At 34.9% G+C, this 21,741-nt stretch overlaps 6 protein-coding genes across 19 annotated transcripts; 3 read left to right on the top strand and 3 right to left on the bottom strand.

The window, feature by feature from the left end:
• The first annotated feature begins 259 nt into the window (after positions 1–259).
• On the top strand, positions 260–5,464 carry Shf (WNT inhibitory factor 1). Its single transcript, XM_076310335.1, has 6 exons — positions 260–1,753; positions 2,252–2,494; positions 2,661–2,804; positions 3,614–3,766; positions 4,656–4,751; positions 4,835–5,464. The coding sequence occupies exons 1-6, from the start codon at positions 1,600–1,602 to the stop codon at positions 5,059–5,061; spliced, it is 1,017 nt and encodes a 338-aa protein (XP_076166450.1). The 5' UTR covers positions 260–1,599; the 3' UTR covers positions 5,062–5,464.
• Positions 3,791–6,480, bottom strand: Coq7 (ubiquinone biosynthesis protein COQ7, mitochondrial). 5 transcript variants are annotated; one of them, XM_076310344.1, is made up of 4 exons: positions 5,678–6,480; positions 4,850–5,056; positions 4,369–4,537; positions 3,791–4,289 (listed from the first exon to the last, which is right to left on the bottom strand). In XM_076310344.1, the coding sequence occupies exons 3-4, from the start codon at positions 4,523–4,525 to the stop codon at positions 3,859–3,861; spliced, it is 588 nt and encodes a 195-aa protein (XP_076166459.1). In that variant the 5' UTR covers positions 4,526–4,537; positions 4,850–5,056; positions 5,678–6,480; the 3' UTR covers positions 3,791–3,858. The 5 variants fall into 5 exon arrangements, with proteins under 5 accessions (XP_076166459.1, XP_076166460.1, XP_076166462.1 ...); XM_076310345.1 differs by having other exon boundaries at positions 4,850–5,004; XM_076310347.1 differs by having other exon boundaries at positions 4,850–4,990.
• On the top strand, positions 5,849–15,979 carry Ewg (DNA-binding protein Ewg). Of its 5 annotated transcripts, none has more exons than XM_076310331.1 (8): positions 5,849–5,980; positions 7,715–7,997; positions 9,377–9,501; positions 9,573–9,998; positions 10,097–10,297; positions 10,867–11,004; positions 11,096–11,243; positions 13,399–15,979. In XM_076310331.1, the coding sequence occupies exons 2-8, from the start codon at positions 7,820–7,822 to the stop codon at positions 13,728–13,730; spliced, it is 1,548 nt and encodes a 515-aa protein (XP_076166446.1). In that variant the 5' UTR covers positions 5,849–5,980; positions 7,715–7,819; the 3' UTR covers positions 13,731–15,979. The 5 variants fall into 5 exon arrangements, with proteins under 5 accessions (XP_076166446.1, XP_076166447.1, XP_076166449.1 ...); XM_076310332.1 differs by lacking the exon at positions 5,849–5,980 and adding an exon at positions 6,157–6,272; XM_076310334.1 differs by lacking the exon at positions 5,849–5,980 and adding an exon at positions 6,337–6,475 and having other exon boundaries at positions 7,715–7,973.
• Positions 15,980–16,083: 104 nt separating this feature from the next.
• On the bottom strand, positions 16,084–17,172 carry Cox5a (Cytochrome c oxidase subunit 5A). Its single transcript, XM_076310349.1, has 2 exons — positions 16,865–17,172; positions 16,084–16,507 (listed from the first exon to the last, which is right to left on the bottom strand). Exons 1-2 carry the CDS (start codon positions 17,070–17,072, stop codon positions 16,257–16,259), a joined length of 459 nt encoding a protein of 152 aa, XP_076166464.1. The 5' UTR covers positions 17,073–17,172; the 3' UTR covers positions 16,084–16,256.
• Positions 17,173–17,997: 825 nt separating this feature from the next.
• On the top strand, positions 17,998–20,161 carry LOC143146236 (SPRY domain-containing SOCS box protein 3). Of its 5 annotated transcripts, none has more exons than XM_076310342.1 (7): positions 17,998–18,109; positions 18,392–18,443; positions 18,581–18,800; positions 19,026–19,216; positions 19,303–19,531; positions 19,602–19,824; positions 19,901–20,161. In XM_076310342.1, exons 3-7 carry the CDS (start codon positions 18,698–18,700, stop codon positions 20,010–20,012), a joined length of 858 nt encoding a protein of 285 aa, XP_076166457.1. In that variant the 5' UTR covers positions 17,998–18,109; positions 18,392–18,443; positions 18,581–18,697; the 3' UTR covers positions 20,013–20,161. The 5 variants fall into 5 exon arrangements, with proteins under 5 accessions (XP_076166457.1, XP_076166455.1, XP_076166458.1 ...); XM_076310343.1 differs by having other exon boundaries at positions 18,051–18,109; positions 18,400–18,443; XM_076310340.1 differs by having other exon boundaries at positions 18,392–18,800.
• Positions 18,986–21,677, bottom strand: Ogg1 (8-oxoguanine DNA glycosylase). Of its 2 annotated transcripts, XM_076310338.1 has the most exons (4): positions 21,378–21,677; positions 21,048–21,185; positions 20,880–20,966; positions 18,986–20,823 (listed from the first exon to the last, which is right to left on the bottom strand). In XM_076310338.1, the coding sequence occupies exons 1-4, from the start codon at positions 21,482–21,484 to the stop codon at positions 20,226–20,228; spliced, it is 930 nt and encodes a 309-aa protein (XP_076166453.1). In that variant the 5' UTR covers positions 21,485–21,677; the 3' UTR covers positions 18,986–20,225. The 2 variants fall into 2 exon arrangements, with proteins under 2 accessions (XP_076166453.1, XP_076166452.1); XM_076310337.1 differs by having other exon boundaries at positions 18,989–20,823; positions 20,880–21,185.
• Between the last annotated feature and the right edge of the window lie 64 nt (positions 21,678–21,741).

Below are 21,741 nucleotides of genomic sequence, written 5' to 3'. Positions count from 1 at the left end.
CCGATGTCAAGCCTCCGAGCAAAGTCCAAACTGCAACCGTGAATTCTCTTTGCCAAATGCAAAGACAGACCGAGAGGTGAAGAGGGAGGGGACTCGGCGGTGGCGGTGAAGTAGGAGGGGTAGAGTGGGAGGGGGGAATAGAAGACGAAGTACGAAAGAGAATGGAAGAAGAAACGAAGAGGACCCCGGCCAAAGACGTTTAAAAACTGGTTCCTTCCACCGATCTTTCTTTTCACCTTATTTGCTAATCCGAATTCTGATTTCCATATATCCGCGTATACGATATTCGAGTCCCGAAGGTAGATCGGTATCGCGGCCAACGGTGACCGTAAAATATGTCTACGGGGCCCGCCTCCGATTTACCAGAAGATAAATCCGCCAGATGTTTATCGGGAACGAAGCGTGTCTGTCTTTAATAAAATCATCCGCGTGGAACTTGTCACAGTGTACGAGGAATCCGTGGCACGGGGATTGTCACGTGCACCATTTCATCCAGATCGATTTCTTCTCGTACTTGTCGGATAGAAATTCATCATCCACGTTGGATCGCTTTCGTGAAATTGAGGCGTTCTCGATCGCCGATCGGTCATCCTGTATACGATTATAGCTTGTACCCGGTGCGATGAGAACGTAAATCGTAAGGAATTATTTCTATAAATTGTAATCTTGTATACGATTACAGTTTGTACCTGGTGCAATGAGTACGTGAATCGTAAGGAATTATTTCCATGAATTGTCGCACGGAGTACGTTCTCTGACGTGTATTTCTTGCAATCGATACTCTAAACGTTGCGAAAGGGGACGAAGAATCAATGGCAAGAATTGAGTAGAAGAAAAAAAAAAGGTACTCGTGGGAAGGGGAGTGGGCGGATATCGACACTTCGAATCGTTGTGCACGCACCCTTATCCCCGAACGTATCGGGACCCCTTAAGAAGATAGAGATCTCGCTCGCGGTCTCACGGGCAAGAAGACGGGCTGCTGTTGCTGCAGCAGCCAGCAGCCAGCAGCAGCAGCAGCAGCAGCAGGCCTTTTCTCATTGAGTCAGTCAGTCAGTCAGTCAGTTTGCCGCAGCGACGCGGCCCATACGCACGTGTGTATGCGCGTCTCGTTGACCGAACGTCGCGCGACCCCGGGGGCTGCTGCATTATCGACAGAGCGAGGTTGTGCACGAACGAGCATCGGCAATTGGTCGTCGGTCAACCGGTCGGTCGTTCGTTCGATCGCGAGTTGATCCCCACTGAACCACCGGCAGCCGCATCGGGTCTATCTCACCGGTTGTGTCAGCTCGTTAGATTGCGTGCGTGAGAACGTGCCCGTTCGTCTCGAGTTTCTCGCCGTGAAATCCCAAATTTCACGCGTCGAATCGCGGCGTGTTCCTCGATCTCTCTCTCTGCACGTACACACACCGAAAAAGGGAGGCACGCACACACGCCACCGACGCGTTACGAGTAAGACTGTGCGTGCGAGAAAGAAAGAGAGAGGCAGAGAGAGAGATAGAGAGAAATAGATAGAGAAAGAGAGAGAGAGAGAAAGATTTACGTAGGCCACAAGGGGGGCTAGTCATAAACCGTGCAACACCTGGCGGCACGTCGTTAATTATGCAGTGGGCCGCAGCCGCCCTGGCCTCGGCGGCGATCGCTCTGCTCCTGGACACGGCGGCCGCGAGGCATCACCATCGTTCCGGCAATGGACACAAACCGACCGGTGACATCTCCCTCTGGATCGACCAACAACAGATTAAAATGTTCAGCGGTGAGTCGCTTTCCGCGTACACCGGCATAGGAAACGTTGCCACAAAACGTCTGCTCGTCATTGACTTGCACGATGTTCCTTTTTCTTTTTTTTTTTGAGGGAGAACCGGTAAATTCGTGGAATAATTTTGAAAACCGTATCGTTAGGGACTGATTAATTTAGTCGTACCCTTGGGCTCGATATTATGTTTCGAAGATATCGATATTCATATTTTGGTATTTTTCTTATCGATGTATCAAAACTTTGGTATAATTTTTTTAATACCGGTTCGATATTGGTACTAATTATTCAAAATTTATATTATTATTTTCGAATGAAAATATTTCGTTAACCCACTTTGATGTACGATCAAATTCGAAGAAAGTTTTGTAATTACTGACAGTTAAAGCAATTTGCGGGAATTAAAATTTTTCAAACGTAACCGGCCTTTTTTTTTATTTGTCTCGAAGAATTGTCGATGAGAAGGCGAAGGGAATCGATTATTTTTGTCATGTTTAGGGGTCGAAATGGAAATATTCGCGATTACCGAAGGCAGGGTATTGTCTTATCTACTGGATCCCGAATTCGAGAGCAAACTTCCGATCATCCCGAGCGAGGTAACGTACGTGAACTTTACATGGAAATCTGGCGTCAAGAAGTACTACTATAATTTTTTTCGACTGAAATCGTTCGACGAATCGATCCTCAAAACTCCATCCATCACAATCAAAACGCAAGGAAGAGTGCCCAAGAGACCGAAGGGTAAAACTTCAAATTTCTTTCGATATTATTTACCATTTGATGAATTAATATCTTTTTATCGATAAATTAGATTCGTTAAAATAAATACGAGAAAAATCGATACAAATCGATGAACAATATGTAGTTTTACGTTACGTGACGAATGTACAATTAATTCTTGCCGCAGAATTCAGCGTCTTATTGCCCTGTTCCGGTAACAACTCGGGTATAGCACAATTGGGCATCGGTCTGATGATCGAGACACGCAAGGGGAAACCTTTAAACGGGACACCCCTTCGTCTTAACCTGAGAAAAGAATGCACCGTGCGCGGTGAGTGCGTCAATCGCGCCCGCGATCACCATCTTTCCACTCACACATACAGTTCTGTATCAGCAGTAATTCATCGCCTAATTTGCTGCATGCCTTGATTGAAAATGATCGAAGTTTAAATTCATTTGTCGCTTTTCCTATTTCCCTGGTCTTTTCGTTTTTAATAGTGATTCTATTTTTTATAAAAGAAAAATCAATTATTTCGTCAATTTCATACAGAGCACATCTTTGTGCTCTGTTTCGGAACGATAGATTATCTGCCTGCTTAAAGAGATATTTGTGAAGCTTTTACCAGCACGCTACTTTTCAAACGCATCTAGATACAATCCCCAACGCACACATTTTCACTTCGCGGATCGTAATTGATTAATTGGCTTTTTCGACCGAACGAATGCATGATTATTCGTTTAAGATATCCCAAGATATATGTTAATAAAGGTATTTTAAATGACCGGAGCAATTCTTAAATGACGGTCAGTGTATGCAATTTACGCTTATCTACTTAAATTCAAGTGGGCGTAGCTGTAAATAATCATTTAATGCCTCCAATGTTCCCCATCGATAAACTGTTGCTGTCGCGGCACAAAGATGAAAATCAATGAAATACAGATTAACGATACCCGCGTATTGCTATGCATGGGATTTATGCTTGGTAGAAGTTTGCATGAAACTATGTACTATTATTAGAAACATTTAAGGTCACACTTATTATCCCTGTTCAAATCTTGATTTTAATATCAATGCCTGGAAAATAATTGTTATCTTTAGTGTAGAACGAAATTGTTCTATATATAATGCTTTTATTGCAGAACCAAATCCTGGGCCTTGTCCAGATGGATATTTAGGCCCACCCCATTGCAAAAAGGCTCTATGTTATCCAAATTGTATGAATGGTGGTAATTGTACAGCTCCTGGTGTTTGTTCCTGTCCACCAGGATTTCAAGGACCATATTGTGAAGGAGGTACTTTGAAATCAAAATGAAATATAAAAAATACAATAATTTATTAGATATTACAAAGCAATAAAAGACTACAATTAAATTGTGGAAACTAATTATATAACTTTAGATATCGATATAGCAGTTTTACAACCGAATTTAATAACGTTCGTTAAAGCTTTGTAAAATGGTGCTTGTTCCGCGCCATGATCTATGCCTGTATCGTGATGTTCTTGTTCTTCGTCGCGACATTGTTTTATGGTTTCTAGTATTTCTTTATCTAAGCTTACATCACTTTCCATTAAAGTACGTAATTGATCATTGTAATGCTCTGTAATCACTGTTTCAACAGCAACAGTACAAGCCATAGCTGCTTTTTCTCCCATAAGCGCTGTACCAGCGCCAAGAGCAAAGCCAGCAATATTCCAAATAGGAGTCAAAACAGTAGGCCTTATACGATACTTTCGAATTAATTCTTCAAATTTTACGCGATGTTTTTTCTCTTGATCCCACATATGCTGAATAGTTGGACCAATGGAAGTTTTACCTGTCTCGTGTACCCATTGAATATAAGTTTATGTTTGAAAGGCTTACTATATTCTGATATCTTTACAACCAATTTATACCTAAAACGGCCATTTGTCCAGCATAAATTCTATCAGCTCCTAATTCTCCAGCATGATCTACCCTTATAATTGGATCTAATATCTTCTTTGATTTAGTTGCTCCCGAAACTGTCGATGTACAGGCCGATCGGACTCCAAACTGTTTTAGATGCAGCATATTTTCTACAATCTTTAAAGAGAAATTTTTAATAGAATCATTATTTAAAATTTTACTCTGTGAAAAGTTCCCCTATATCAAAGTATAATAATAAATAATTATGTTTTTATCAAAGCATAATAAATTTTAGGTATTTGTGCAGAGAAATGTTTAAATGGTGGCAAATGTGTACAAAAAGATACTTGTGAATGTCCAAAAGGTTATTTTGGATTACGCTGTGAATTCTGTAAGTTGTAAAGATTTACCAATAACATTCCAAATATAAATATCATTTTGTTTTAACAAATTTATTTTTTTTTTATCATTTAGCAAAGTGTGTAATACCTTGTTTGAACGGAGGAAAATGTAAAGGCAACAATGTGTGCAGATGTCCTGCTGGTTTCAAAGGAGATCATTGTGAAATTGGTAGACGATCTCCGCAACGTTCAGCTTGTACAAGAGTATGCAGAAATGGAACTTGTCAACCTGATAATACGTGTCTTTGCGAACCCGGTTGGTTTGGCAAATTGTGCAACAAAAATAAGCCATGGGCTTAAAAGTAGAAGGATATTTTTCACTGTGGTATTCAGTTTATAACCAATTGGATTAACACGATAAGACATTTTATCTGTATTCAAGTGCTTATGATATTTTTTTTTCTCGAACCTTGCATTTAAGTTAAAAACATTTTTCTATATAAGATATAATTGTCTACATAAAAAATTACAGTTCAGTAATTTCATTAAATATTATATATGTAAAGGGAATAAATAATAGAAAAGCATTGTAAAATCCAATTGGTTAGTACCACTCAAACTAACGTGTATAGTTAGTAATTTACCCTACCCCAGATGTGATATGTAAAGCTGCTTTACAACATTTTATACTATTAAATATTATTTTTAATAATATACTTTTATACTGTTAGATTTATTGTAATGATTGTAAAAAAATAAAATGTATTTTCTCCCTTATCACTATACTGCTATTAACACCAATTTAATGCAAGAATCATTGTTACTACCAAATACCTTTACATTTATAGCAAAACATGTCAAGCTTTTAAGAAATATTTACAACAACACCTCGTTACGGAAACGTAAATATTAGGAGAGAAAAAGTAATCATCGTTCTACTAAATGATATCTATTGAAGCAAAGATTGTTTGTATACCTAAGTAACGTGGTTCCAAGCGAAACGTCAAAACAACGTGCAAAGTGTGAGATGCAGATCTCTCTGACAAGGTTTCAGGTTGAGAGTTTAGGTTAGACTGAAACTCGGCGACATCGTTCCAGGAACGCTGTGGAGCAGGAGTCACGTGTTTCAGGATCCAATGGGAACGGAAATTGGATGGACGCCATGACGCGTACCCTAGCCGCGGCGGCCAATCACGTTATTCCAGACCCGTATACATGTATATGGTGTTCGTGTTTCCGTGGTCGCTGGTACATTTTCGCGGATTCTCACGGGAAATCGGTGAGTGGTGAAAAAGCATCCGCGTGTTATTAGCGCGTAAGCGTGCGTTGAGGGCCCGGGCGATGCGCGGGCGTCGTTTAATCGCGAAATAAGGGCAATTTCGCATCGTCTGCTTGGAGTGCACCGCGCAGGCTCACTCAAAATGGCCGCCTCGCTGCCGCGTTTGTTGTGGTGGAGATGGAGGGCCGCGTAGCCGATCGATACGACGGTCGCTGGCGAAACTGGCGATGGTGTCTATGGCGGCTGTTGTGCGTGTTGCGGCGTGGCGCGACGTACACGCGATTTACGCCCGGTGAGAACGAACGTGGTCGCGTGGCTAGCAGCCTCACGGTGGTAGTGCTGTGCGGGTGAGCGGGTGGTTTGACACGGGTGGCGAGATGACCGCGAGACGCGAGCGTAGGGCGTGGTGAGAGAGCGTAGCCGACGGCGGCCTCCCCGCAGACGCGAAACCCTGAGCCCTCCCTGATCGGGTGACCACTCAGAGGGACACACAAGGTGCGTACGCAACTCGCGATTTTCACTGGGCCTGCTCTATGGCTCACCGCGGTACCAACGCGGTCATGAGCTTTGCGGCCCCGGAGGTGGTCTCTTTTGCGTGTGCCCTGCGCATTTTCATTGCCCCCCCAAACGTATCGCCGAATAAACGCGCCGTGTGCGCGGCTTGGCGCATCCTCTCTCTGTCGTGTCTCGTCACGCTTTGCCAAGCCACGCTCTTTAACCAGCCTTCTTAACGGGGGCCGTCCGTCGTCTGTCTGTCAAATTCTCATCTTTCGAGCACGAGTGTGCCTTGCCGGCATGCCGAATGTAATACCGGTCTTCCGCGCTTCGTCCGCGATTCACGAATATCGCTCGCCTATGCATGGACGATCACGACGACGACGACGGCGACGACGATGTTAACGTTCACACTGTGTCTTCTTTTCGCGCTCTCCGTCCTTGCGAGGTTCCTTCCCCTCCCGCGTGTATCTTACGCACGAGGACGCGTGTGACTCTTCCAATCGTACGCGCGGGAAACGCTTCGACCTAGAATCTGTTGTTTTCAGTTTTCGAAATCCGTCCTGTATGCGTGATATCGTCATCCTGGACTCGTCTTATCTTCTACGCTTTGCCTTTGTCGTCCAGTATGTTACATTGTCGTACTTTTCTATACGCGAAAGATTATACTATAGTCTTTTGTTAGTTACATATGGCCTTTGGTCTTTCAGTGTCTCTATTGGTCTTTATGGTTTATATTGGGTAGAACTGTATGTTCAATTCAATGTTTATAGTTGTTGTATAATTGCCCTTGTTAATGTTTGTACTTGGATGCATATATACGTTGTCATTAATGATATACTTATTACAGTTATATGTGAAGTTTATTGTTCATAACATATTAGAACATTTTTCCACTACTTTATCTTTTGTTATAATATAGTTTGAATACTTAAATGGTTTAAACTATAGGCTACCAGATTCAATAAAAATAGGGGAACAACTTTGATATGGTAAATGGAGCAGATGTAAATGGTTTCACATATGACTCAGAAAAAAAAGCATGGGGAATAAGCATGTTATCTGATTAGTATACCTATCTAGATAATCTTGAATGCCATATGAATTTAAAGGGCTTTTATAATATAAATTTATCAAACAAACTTTGTTGTTATTATCAATTTATTTATTTATAACCAATTTTTTATTATTTATAATGTGTATACTGTTTTTAATAACAAATTTTATCCTTCAATATAGACAAAGGTGATGTAGAAGAAAAACTTGAGGTATCAAAGACGGACATCTACTTTGACGGGGCATTGCAATATAAGAGAGGACAACACAGGCGACGAAGAAAAGAAAATGGTATCTCTGCCTAGTGCAGAGTCTGGCACAATGGACAGAATCTCAGATGACGATGACGATGAGCCAAGTAGTGGGTCTGAAACGTACGAGGAAGGCGACCTCCTTTCAGCTGCCATGGATGATGACGTGACGGCCCAGCTCGCCGCTGCAGGTTGGCAAATCAAACACGCTAATGGTGATTTCCATTTTTTTGCTTTTTCACCTTTTGAGTTATTTATGTTCTAATTATTTTCATTTGCGAGTAAAATGTAACATACAGGGTGCACCAATGATGTTAAATGATTGATTCATATAAATACAAAAGGAAGAAAGTAGAGGAAGAGCAATCATAACTTACATTTGTGAAGTCATTGATAGAATTAAGTTTGCAATTAACAATTCTAATTTTAAACTGTAAAGTTGTTCCATATATGAATTGAATCACATTATGTGGTTTAAAGTTCTTTTGATATTTTAAAAACAACAAATAATATTAATCTATTCTATAGTGTTCACTTATTCTTATTATTAAAAGAAGCAAGTGTACAAAACTGAAATTACATTGATTGATACAATTATTAGAAAGAAGTAAAAGTAAATATTGTGCATAAATAATACCTCTGATTTGGTAATTATTAATCGTTCGGAAAAGTAAACAAGAGAAAAATTTTTCAGTTTACTATTGTTAACTCTTTTAGTTATTTATGTTCTATTATATAATTAGCAGTAAACAGATATGTTTGTTACTTTTTTAATTACTTGTGTCATTGTTAGCTCAGCATGAATTTATTGGTTTTCTTTTTTCCATTTTAATTTCATTCTTAAATATAATAATTTAAGGTAAAATCATAATACAAATCAAATTGACGAATATGTTATCATTGAATGCATTTTACATTGTTTGTGTGCTGTATTATTATTTGCTTATGTTTTTAATATTTCATTCACATGGAAACACTGTTCTTATACTTGAAATTTTGTATGTGGTCCTCATTTGCATCATTATATTTAATATTATCCATGTATCATTCTCTTTTGTGTGTTTTTATTTTAAATTCATCATAGCTTTGCAACATTAGCTCAAGTTTATTGACTGAATTTGTGTTTATATTTGTGTACTGCAAATTTATTTATTTTATGTCCAGTATCTAAATGTTCTAGATAAATGTAATAGTCTATAGATATTCATTTTCACCTTGTCTAAGGAAAAATCCAAGAGTATATTTTTATTCAGCTTGCCAGTTTTTTTATTGCTATAAGCTGTGTTATTTAATGTTTGTTTTGTATAACTGTATATTAATTATATATGTTGTATACTTTTGGATATTGAGCACGTTTCATATCACTCCTGCTTTCGCATTTCTTATATTTTGAATGTACTAAAGATATACGTAATGATATGTCAGTAAAATATATGCAAATGTATTATTATTTGAAAGAAATCATTCTTAAATTAAATATCTTAATATTCAGATTAATACTTTCCAATATATTTTATAAAATGTTCTACTGACATCTCATTTGGTGTGGGATTATAAAATTAGAAAATATATAGTTAATAATACGCACGTTTAGGCCCTGTTGGCGTAGCCGCAGCCGCCGCCATTGTCTCGGCAAAAAAGAGGAAACGACCTCATAGTTTTGAAACAAATCCCAGCATTAGGAAGAGACAACAAAACAGACTCCTAAGAAAACTCAGAGTAAGTTTACATGCATTACTGTATATAGTATTGTAATTTATTACTTTTATATATCACAAATATTATTGCAGCAAACCATAGATGAGTTTGCAACGCGAGTCGGACAACAAGCAGTAGTATTAGTAGCTACACCTGGAAAGCCAAACAGTAGTTATAAAGTATTTGGAGCGAAACCGTTAGAAGATGTAGTAAAAAATTTAAGGAATGTTATAATGGAAGAACTTGAAAGTGCACTCGCGCAACAAGCTCCACCACCAGTACAAGATGACCCATCTTTATACGAATTACCACCCCTTATAATAGACGGCATACCTACTCCTGTGGAAAAAATGACACAAGCTCAACTCAGGGCGTTTATCCCGTTAATGCTGAAGTATTCTACAGGTAGAGGTAAACCCGGTTGGGGAAGGGATAGTACACGGCCGCCATGGTGGCCGAAAGAACTACCATGGGCAAACGTTCGTATGGATGCAAGGTCTGAAGATGAAAAACAAAAGGTTTGTAAATTTGTAAAAAGTGCCTATTTCTTGTCTGCTCTAATAAAATATTTTTTCTCTTACCTTATTTATTTAATTTTTTTCGTAATATTTTTCAGATTTCTTGGACGCATGCGTTAAGGCAAATTGTAATAAACTGTTATAAATTTCATGGAAGAGAAGATCTTCTACCTGCATTCAGCGAAGAGGATGATAAGTCGAACGTATTGATACAACAGTCTGCTCCTCATTCCTCGTCGCATCCATCGCACTCATCCGGTCAAGGACAAGGTGGACAGTCGCAGCAACAACAACAGACGGTGGGAGTTGTTCGCCTCAACAGCACGGATTCATCTAAGGGAAACTCTTCGCCAGCACAAATCATTGCCGCGTCTCCTACAGCTCTTGCCACTGCCACTCAGGTGGGAGTGGATAGAGTGTACCAAAAAAAAAAGGAATTAAATGAAACAACATGACCGAAAAAGTTGTAGTACAAACGTTTTAATAATTCTCATACATAGTTTCGTGTCTAAATTTTCATCACGTGCAATAAGGTCATGACGTTTTTTTAAATTCTTACGTAGAGAAAGATTAGAATTTGAAACGTATTCCTTTGAACATAACTCGCATTTATGTTCGTGTGTTTGGTTTCCCTTATTTGAGTTTGATCCGTCTTTTTTTTGTAGTTATTATATAGTACACATAATTACGTATCATGTAATTCATTTAGTGCTTCATTCATGGGAAGATCATACTTTTCATTTAATTACGTCTCGTGTAAAATTTGTTGCAATTCTTTTTCTTCGTTTTTAGCATATTCTGCTTGTTACGAATTTTAAATGAAATATCGATAATATCGTAATTAATAATGTTTATCCTTGCGCTATAGATGACCCAGTACCCAACGGCTGTTTTGCAAACAATAACGAATCCTGACGGTACTGTCTCCATCATTCAAGTGGATCCTAGTAACCCAATAATCACGTTACCAGATGGTACAACGGCTCAAGTCCAAGGCGTTGCTACCGTAAGTTGTCATCGAATTAATATTCCTATAGTTATTTTGATGATATATCAAACATGGAAGAAATTTGAGATTGAATATTTTTTACATATAGATTCATACGAGTCAAGGGGAAGTTCAAGCTCTCGCCGAAGTAGCAGGTAGCGCAGAGGGTACTAGCGTCGCTGTCGATCTGAACAGTGTCACAGAAGCGACATTAGGTCAAGATGGTCAAATCATTCTCACAGGAGAAGACGGACACGGTAAAACAGTTTTCTATAGGCTCTGCACCGTCGCCGGCCAGGAGCTACTTGAGCAGTGAATTCATTTTTACTGGCCCAGGATCCTTTGTTGTTTTGCATGCTGTCTGCTACGCTCCATTCAAGAAACTACCTACCGTTCTACTACTTTGTACAACGAAAGTAGAATGTCGAACTAGTTAATCTTTTTTTGGTACTGTACATACGGCAATTTCACTCGAGGAGCTATGCACAGCTTTATTTTAATTTTATCTTTAAGAATCCATGGTTGCACAGTGTAAAAGTTATCAGAGGAGCGTTCAGAGCGTATGACAACGTTATTGACTTTTTTTACGAATTACGGTCAAATATCGCGTAAAAAGGAAAAATCTATAGATTACAGATTGCTCCCGATATTGTGACGTTTTGTATGTGTTTATATATGTTAGACTATTCTCTTTCTGAGATGATGCTACAAATTTTTTATACCCTTAATAGAAGGAGATCAATTATGAAATAATGTAGAAATGAATTAATATGTATATGCATGTACATAGTATTTTTAAACACTGAAACGAATTTAAAACACGATACATTTATACATCGGAATGTTACATACATAGTTTGTACTCTTCTGAGTAAAAAATCAGATTAATTTCGTAACATTCTGAAATGTATAAATAGTAATATAACGGTACAATTGATCAAATTTACATGGATTCTTAAGATTTTTAATTTAACGAAAAATAAAGGAAGGTACTTCATGATCACAAAAGAACCTGTCCCCGTTCTACAATCACTACTTACCATTATTACCGAAGATTGGTTATTTACTTTAATTAAACAAAGAGAAATAAAACTGCTGTACATAGAGTATTTTTTGTTGATGTTTTATTATTTTATAGTTGTTGTATTCGGCAGCTTTTGTTTAAGCTACTCGCGATCAGTATTTATAATTTATTCAAACGTTTAATAAATTAAATTTTAAATTCATATTTATATGATTGATTGTTTATTCGTCAATTTTAGTTTTATAGAATGGCTTAAACATCTGTTGCTCTTTATTAATGCCTTATTTTCTCAAGTGTAGATGTGGATTATGTTTGCGAATTAATGATATTACGTTAAAAGGTTGTGCCAGAAAAAAATATAACATTAAATGCAGAAGCAAAACGTTCATCTTTCAAAATTAGATAATTATATTATACCATGTATACAAAATGTTAAAAAAAAATGTTTATAGACTTTGAATGCGTGTTGTACTTACTAAATTGAGTAAAAAATATTTAGTCATAGTAAGTTAAAAAATCAATATTGTCAGTGTTAATAGTAATTTTCAGCATTGGTAACACCCAAAAGCTTTCTTCTGTTTATCGTATACGATAAACACATTGGTAACACACAAATGTTTTCTTCTGTTTATCATATACGATTTTTAAACGAAAGATTATATTATAATAATCATTTAATGTCTACAAAAGATGTTCTAGACGAGCTCTCGCAATTACCTCTTATGCAATGAGTTACAAAATTTCTATAAAATATTCTTGACTTTCAAATAGCTTAAAAGGCATATTTTACATGTTAAAGAAAGTACTGCTTTTTATAGTGTTATAAAATTATGATACAATAATAATTATTAATCATAATATTAATTAAATTTTATAAACAAATTACTGACGTTACCGAAATTGAAAATGATTACTGTGGCTAAGCATTTTTTATCATTTAGTAAGTACTATATGTCCTTAAAGTCTGCAAATATTTTGTTTTGGTACTTTAGTAGTCTCTGTAGTAAATATATCAACTTTTCTTTAGTACACTCTATTAATATAGAATCTGATTTATTTTTTATCAGTTTTATATAATTTAACATTTCATCTAGTAAACATATTTAAATTTTAGAAAAATCCTTATAGCCTACATTAAATCTTTAACTGTATCGTAAACTGGTAGTATTGATAGCACAAGCTCGGGTAAAACGATAAGATATAGTATTACATTTTTTTAATAAAGATTTGTAACACCAATGACTAGACACACAAATACACACACCACAGACATACAGTTGCGTGTGCTTTTCACGTTGCTGAGTTTTATTTTCTAATTTTTCCAGTTTGCCATACAGAACAATGCCTGGTCAAGGGCAGAACACAGGACAGTTGCTTCTCTGTTTCAGGCTATCCTGTTTCGGTGTCAGGAGTAATAACAGTACCAGTATCTGCTAGTATGTATCAGACTATGGTTGCCAATATTCAAAGTGATGGTACGATGCAAGTAGTCACCCCCATGGTTCAAGTCCCAAAGGTCGAGCCAGGAAATGGAGAAACTAGCATTGAAGCCGTCACAATTCAGGGGCATCCCATGACAATGATAAATGCAGCAGGTGAACATCAAGTTCTTCAAGTGATATCGTTGAAGGATGCTAACGTCCTCACAAAGGCCATGCAGGCTGAAGTTGTAAAGGACGAGGACAGTCAACAACAACAAACCGTCTCTAGTCCAGAATAAAGCGTTTTACATAGTTAATACAAGAGAAAAAGCTTTTATGTCAACACCAAAATGCGACGGGTGCACATTTAGTGGTGTTCAAAAGAGAAAGAGTGAGAGTATTAGAAACGATACGTGTTATTAATATTAAGGCAAATGATTGTGTCTCTTCTGAATCATTGTGTAGTGTGTCCTCGTTGAGAACAGCAAACAGAATAGTGAATATGTGTCTGAGAGTGAAAATGATTGAATGTTTGACTCATCGGACTTCTTGGATGTAATCATATTTGTATTCAAGATTCATTGTAGACATTTAGAGTATTCACTTGTAATTCGATTTCTCAAAGATAGTACTAATTTTTAGGAAGTACTATTTACGCTCGACGAATGCAAATCGTTGAATCTATGCAGATTTCATCGATTTGCTTGTAGTGACACAATATCCGCGAACTGGAAATTACCATTTTCGAATCCAGCGATCACGGATACGAAATCAATTTTCGTCTAGTCCTTTTAGTGTCAGATCCTTACGAGTGATCGATATACCAAAGAATTTAAGATTCGTGTTAAACTATTTTATGAGAGGAATGAATACGAAGTATATAATTTAATTATGTCAAATTGATCATCTGAATGGAATTTTAATGCAGCGACTTGATATTTGTAAACAATGTAATTGATTATGAGTAGTTAATGAGGGATATTTTTTAGAGGAACGAAAAAACAAGTAAAAATAATGTACTTAAAATTCAAAAATATTTATAAAAGATGCATCGTAATATAAAGAACTTCTTTAAAGTTCAATGAAAAATGGACGAAATTCCGTGGTATCAGGATTCCGATCTAAACACGTTTGAGTTGATAAAATTTGGCTATCAATTTAGACGAGAAGAAACATGTAGCCTATTTTTATGAAAAATTGAGGTATAAAAATAAATAATTTTTTCTGGCGGTAGAGACATATAACGGTACATATTAATATACACTAATGGTCGATAGTAGCGGTAAATGAAAAAAAAATTAAGCATTTCTGACGGGTACAAATAGGCTATAAGATATAATTTTTTGGAAAATAAGATGTATGGATTTGAAGTCTCAATGCACACCCAAAAAACGTGATTAATTTTACCATGTTAATACTACGTTGTTGTATTAGAGAATTACTTCAATCAATGCTATAAAGAACACTATATAATTCTCACAAATGGAAACTAGGTTCTTTTCTTTGCATTCTGTTCCATCTTGATAATGTACAGAATGTAGAAATGAAGAATCATGTATTGTTCTTTATGTTCATTTGCAGATAAAATCGAAAATGTATTTATTTTTGTTATTAACGAACTAAAAATGGTCGAAACGTTTCCATGCATTTAAATGCCAACTCACTTTTATACTGTATCTAAAGTTAGGGGAAATGTTATGTTTTCTGTGCAATCTTGTTTCAATGTTGCGGTGTCAAGTTTTGCCAAGGATGTATGATTGATATTTAAGAATGAGTTTTGGTTTCTCTAGTGATTTTACTTACATTTTTTATACTGTTTAGTATCATTACGTATTAACTTGTGTGCACTATACGTACATATACATTTATATTCTATGTCAGTCATGATATATATAATCATAGTTTTCAAATAATTCTAATAACAAGTTTGTGATACTTATTTAATTAATGTTTATTAGTACGCGTGTTTTCATCATGAATGAAGTTCCTGTAGGTGTGTAGTGCACTCTTCTCTTTGAAGCGTATGTCAGGAGTAGAGTCGTAACATTGAAACAACAAACTGCCCTCGATATTGAGTATGAACGATACCAAAAAAAGAAGGTTTTTATAACATTAATAGAAGAAAGTAGTTAAATTTAATAATTATCAGTAGAACAGATCACAAAGACTAGATGTTAATTGTTATATTGTTTTTTAAAACTGTGGCCATTGCATACAAAATGTAATATATTGATACTCCCATGTAAGACCGTGTTATATTTTTTTGTTCTTGTTTGTAACAAAGCACACAGAACATAAATTAAGTTGAATGTCGTTTGGAAAGAATATGTAATACCATTTTAGATAATTATAGATGTACGTGTACATGACTTTATCGCTGTGTATCTTACAATGTAAGTTGTACATACATCGTCGTTGTGTCACCTTTCCGCTTTGGTTACTTTTGATGTAAAAAGGACAAAAATGGTAAATTGAAAAATATTAAGAGTTTAGAAGCAACGTGAAGAACCAATGGAAGTTGCGATTAAAATATAATAGATACATATCATTTCGTTTTTGTTAATTCCAGAAGTCATGATAAACATTATATATACACTAATTATTTTTAAATGTTTACTTAATTAACAGTGTGTTTCATAGATAGAAGAGGCATTGTGTAGAATTATAAGTATTTATTAAATCAACATTTGGTAACAGGTATGTACACAGAAAATATCTTTTCATTCTGATTTGAAGATTAGCATTGTCTTTTGTTTGGAAATAATCAGATAAAAAGCATTTCTACATATAAATACTATACTTATAATTTTTAAAAGTATATCTTATTACATATCATAAACTGACGGGAGTGCTAGTTCAGGCTCATCATAGCCGAGTTCTTCTGGTGTGTTAATACCTAATTCATTTAAAGTAGGTCTGATTTCTTGTAAAATGTAAGGATAAATTTCCTTAAGTTTGCTTCCACATTTGTCTCTAACCACTTCCAGGATTCTTATAGAAAGTGCATAATCATTTAGTCGTCTACAAGCCTGTAATGATGCACAAATTATTGTTGGATCAGGTACACAATCTGTACCTGAAAAGAAAATGGGAAAAATAATAATTACTATTCTTTGATTAAATTATCTTAAGAAAACATTTAATAAAAACAGGTAAGGACGACAAAAATTAACTGAAATCCTCTAACAAAGTAATCAATTAATTCAAATACATTATACAAATTACAACATTAATTGTTGTCTCAATATGTTACAATACATTTATATTGAATTTAAAATTCTTTCGTAGAAATTAAATAAAACATTCACATGCATTGAATAGATCAATGAGTAAATGACACCAAAAGAAAATGTATTTAATATGTAACAAATGTCGCAGCTAGCATAGTTTAAATTTTGTTAGAGACAATTATAGGTAGTTGCGTAATTCTTACCAGCTAATGTGTTCCAAACTGAACGAATTTCCCAGGCACTCAACTCTGGCCGACCAAGATAATTCGTATATCTGGTGTTGAATTCTTCTTCTGTTTCTTCGGGACCATCGTGCGAAGCTCGAACATTTTGAACTCCGACAGCAGTACTTCGTGGTACTATTGAACTCCTTACAACAGATTGTACACGTCTTCCCACAAAACGCAACATTTTGCGTTAAAGTTCACTGAGAACTTGACAAACGGTTTTACGAAAAAGGAATAGCGGTTAAGTGTGTGCCTATTGCGTAAACTTAGTAAAAGAAGAAAATCGGATCGATTCAAGGTTCACACTTCTGCCAATATGAGGGCACTAAAAGCATCCACTGTATCCGAAACGCTTGTACCGCGTTTTTCAAATATTCTATATTACATACCCTACAAATATGTTTATCGTTTTTGAACGATAATAAAACATTAAATGCAACGAAACATGTAAATAATTTATCACGCCACGGTTTTAAATAAAAATAGACTATGAAAAAGAGAACATTGTTTATTTAATTTATAAGATTGATTCAGTATAATCAAAACAAAATACTATTTTACTTGCATCGATCTGATGTCCACTATTTGAAATAGTATTATATATCATTTTATTTTGATAAATTTGTGTATGTCATTTAAGTATGCACATTGGTACATATTAGAAATTATACACAAATCGAAATCAAACTGAACTGATAATTTATTTATAAAATAGCTAACAGAACGAATTACTTTTAAACCTTTATATAGCGCTCCTAACGAGAAAACGACCAAGTTTGTAGCAAAATAGTTTCCACATTTGCCAATAGATAACGTTACCAATTTCTGCATACTGGTACTGTAGGTACATACTATTTTTTTTTTTGTACATATATATATATCTATAATATTATATCATGTTAAATACAAAGTTCAAACACATCGTGTTTATAAATCTTAGCTTATAGTCTAGGATTGGTTAAAATCTTATTTTTTAAGGAAGAAGTGGACGTTTCTATAAAAAGAACTATCACGCCATCTACGACAATATATTGAAGTTTGTAGAAGAATATTTCAGCTTGTCCATCGCTAGATGGTTCTAGTAGTTCACTATCCATTTTAATGCAAATAGATTATCCATCCAAGTATGAAACTATTAAGTGTATTTTATTAAATATGTATCATTGCGTTTTACGAATAAATTCCGATACGTATAACTCAGTCACAGTGAATAATTACAAAGTAAGAACTGTCAGTAGTTTCACAATATTTTAATTTTTTTAAAAGATTATCGATCCAAAGAACATATTTTTATGAAATACTGCGTATCACAATATTCTACATTAATGAATTATAAAATATGTATGTGACCGATCTTGCATATTTAATTTAAACAATATACATAAATGCATTCAAAAGAAATGTTCCGTATTTAATGAATAATAAGTTGTTATTTTAAATAGTTAAAATAACTTAAGTTAAATTAAATAGTTAAAATGACTTGAGTTAATTTAAATAATCTAGTATTTCAGCCAAGCAAGAATTGAAAGTGTACAGTGAAGAGGAATAGAAAGAGGTAACGAAATTTTAATGAAATTATCCTCGCGTTGCATGAATCCATATTACTTAGTATGATGCGTTCGTAATCACATTGTACGCGAGTGTTTGTGGTATGGTAGTTCCTATGTCGCGCACAATTGTCTCCTTTTGCAGCAAGAATAGATAACAGTCGACTAGAGACAATTCAAGTGTAACAACATACAATATCACAATAATTTATTGTGAGCGGTTCGTCAAAAAGTAGTTGTCGAAATACTTAAATTGCAAGTTATGAATTTTGAGGATGATTTTATACTACAATCGCGTAATGAGAGTTACAGTTTTTGCAACTGCAAGTGGCAACAGCATGATTGTAGCTGTGGTGAAAATAATGGTAATGATTAGGATATCTTAAGACACTTTAAATTTTTCTATTTTTTTTTAACCGTAATACAATCGGGTTATTAAATAAATTTCTACTTCTTCTTAGCAGTCCAAAATTAGATGTTTTTATTTCATAATAAATATAAATTAGTCTTATCTTTTCCTTTTTTTTAAAAGAATGTTTTATCAATTTTTAATGAATGACATATTATGTTATTCATGAATTTACTTGCAGTACATGAATGGGCATGGGATAGAGAAGAAGCCTCATATGATGTTGTTTTATCAAAACAAAATTTACAAGTTGAATTTCATAACAAGTACAGTAGTGGTACAGCAGCTGTGAGAGGTAATAAATTACTAGAAAGAGGAAAACATCATTATTGGGAAGTTAAAATACTCACTATTCCTTATGGAACAGATATTGTAAATATTTAATTCAAATGATTAATATCTAATAAAATATGTAATATTCTTGTTTCCATTTTATAAGTATAAAAAAATACTTTTAGATGGTTGGAATTGGAACAAATAAAGTGGATTTTGATGCTAAGAGGGACATTTTTTGTTCTTTGCTTGGGCTTGATCAAGAATCTTTTGGTTTCTCTTATCACGGATATGTACAACATGGTGGTATAAAATGCCAGTATGGTTCTCGCTTTGGACAAGGTAGTTTAGTTGGCATATACTTGAATACATGGAGAGGCACTTTAGAATTTTTCCTTAATAGGAAACCTCTTGGTAAATGGATTATGATGTTCTGTATATTTATTTATACAATGTACTTTCTTTTACAGTGATATTGTTTTAGGTATTGCTTTTACTGGATTACAAGATATTATGTTATATCCTATGGTAAGCTCTTCAGCAGCACAAAGTAAGGTGAGATTAACTCATAGTTGTTCGATACCAGCATCATTACAAGTAGAATGCCTGGCAGTTTTAAAATCTTCGCAAAGGGAATACTTGGTAGCTATGTTTCCTGGACTACGACATCTGTCGGAGAGTATTTTTGCAGATATATTAAAAAAAGAGTTAAGAAAGAATATTTTTAACAGAACAACATAAATAATTCATATACTTTATTCATAAAGATCATATTCATTGTAGATGTTGTGATAGTGAAGATGAGAAGGATGATTTTAAGTTCCTGACAAATTGCATAATTTTGGATGATTTTGACTATGTTCTCGTAGGCATTAATCGAAAGAAAAAGAAGTGAGATTCAACACTATTGTAAGTTTGTGAGATTTTACATTACTAAGTACAAAATTTTATACAATTTATGTGCAGATCAATTAATACATTTTATACACATGTAATATATGTAAATACTAAAACAAAGTTACTTAATAAAATTACTATTGTTACAAAGAATTTTCTTCTTACTTAAAACAAAAATGTATTTAAACTACAGTAATTTTTACTACATTGTTCAACGTTTTTTGCAACTTGGTTTTAGAGATTTATCATTTGTACTAGTTTTACGTTTTTTTTTCGAAGGCATAGTAGTATCATTATGATTAATTTTTGCACAAAAAACCACAGCTTGTGCCCAACCAGCAAAGGGTCCCCATAATTCGCGTAAATGACTGCTGACTTCTTTATGAATTTTTGGAGTCACTGTTTTCTGTTGCTTCAAATGCGGTAAATAATTTGCCCTAGCAATTTGAAATATATGAGTATCTACAGGGATAGCTTCTAAATGACCCAACGACATCAAGCATATACAATCTGCAACTTTTGGTCCAATTCCTGGAAGACTAATCAATTGTTCTCTAGCTTTAGTATATGATACATTCTTTTCTTCATGTAGATTTAAAAGCCATTGTTTTCCACCCAGTTTCATTAAACTTTTTGCTGCATTTGCTATATATCCTGCACGATATCCAAATTTTTCTTCCTTCAATTTTAATTCAACATTTTCCTCTGCTAATGCTTTAACAGATGGAAAATTGTAATAATTCACATTTTTGATCGAACAAATTTTTTCACCAAACAATGAACATAATTTCTCTATCATTCCTGATATCCTGAAAAGATCATATATTTAAATAATATACATATCAAACTATATTCTTTGACAAACCTTTGTATATTGTTATTTGAACTGCATATGAAAGAGAATACATTCTCAATTGCTTCTTGATTCAAGATCCTAACACCGTTTATTTGACTAGAAACATTTTTAAAATATTGATCCGATGCAGCCCATTTTTCATACAGATTATTCAATGATACATCTAGTCTAAAGTACCTAGATAGAATCTCGTCATAATTTTTAGAATTTACTAGTGGACCTTGTACAACGTAAGACAAATGCGTATCATTTTGTGTTAGGGTCCAAACGCATCCATCAAACACTCCTCTATAACCATTATTGTAAGGAAACCATCTAAAACATATTTATTATCTATAATTTACGGATTGTAAACAAAAATTTTGAAGAATATCTACATTATTTATCGAATGTATAGAGATTTATACTGTTTACATTCTATTAGACAAGTACTTAGAAATATTTGTCGGTACATATTTCAAAAATATTGGTTATGTTTGTGGCGATGAAATAATTTAAACAATTCACCTAAAACTTTGGCCTCCTTTTAAAGTGATGCCCAGGTCCAATTCCGTCGATGCACAAAGAATTTCACCTTGTTTCGTCTTTACTTCATTTTCACAAATCTTCATCATCCACTGTTTCGAAGTTCTCCCTACGTTGTTTTCAATATTTTTTCTTAAGTCAGAGCATCGAATGTTTGAGACTGAAAATTTACAGCACAAAATGTTAAATGATTTGTAAAGAATCAACAATTTTTAGACGTTAATCGTTCTGCTACATGGATAAAGGATGCTGCTGTAATAAACCGCGCTTTTTCAGGGCTAAATACAATGGACGACGCACGCGTGCTCAATAACGCGGCAAATTTTAATTCAAATTCGAATTCAAA

The sequence above is a fragment of the Ptiloglossa arizonensis genome, chromosome 4 (genome assembly GCF_051014685.1).
Source record: "Ptiloglossa arizonensis isolate GNS036 chromosome 4, iyPtiAriz1_principal, whole genome shotgun sequence".
In the NCBI taxonomy this organism is placed as follows: Eukaryota; Metazoa; Arthropoda; class Insecta; order Hymenoptera; family Colletidae; genus Ptiloglossa; species Ptiloglossa arizonensis.
The sequence above is the reverse complement of the archived record's forward strand: the minus strand, read 5'-3'. Positions and strand labels throughout refer to the sequence as shown.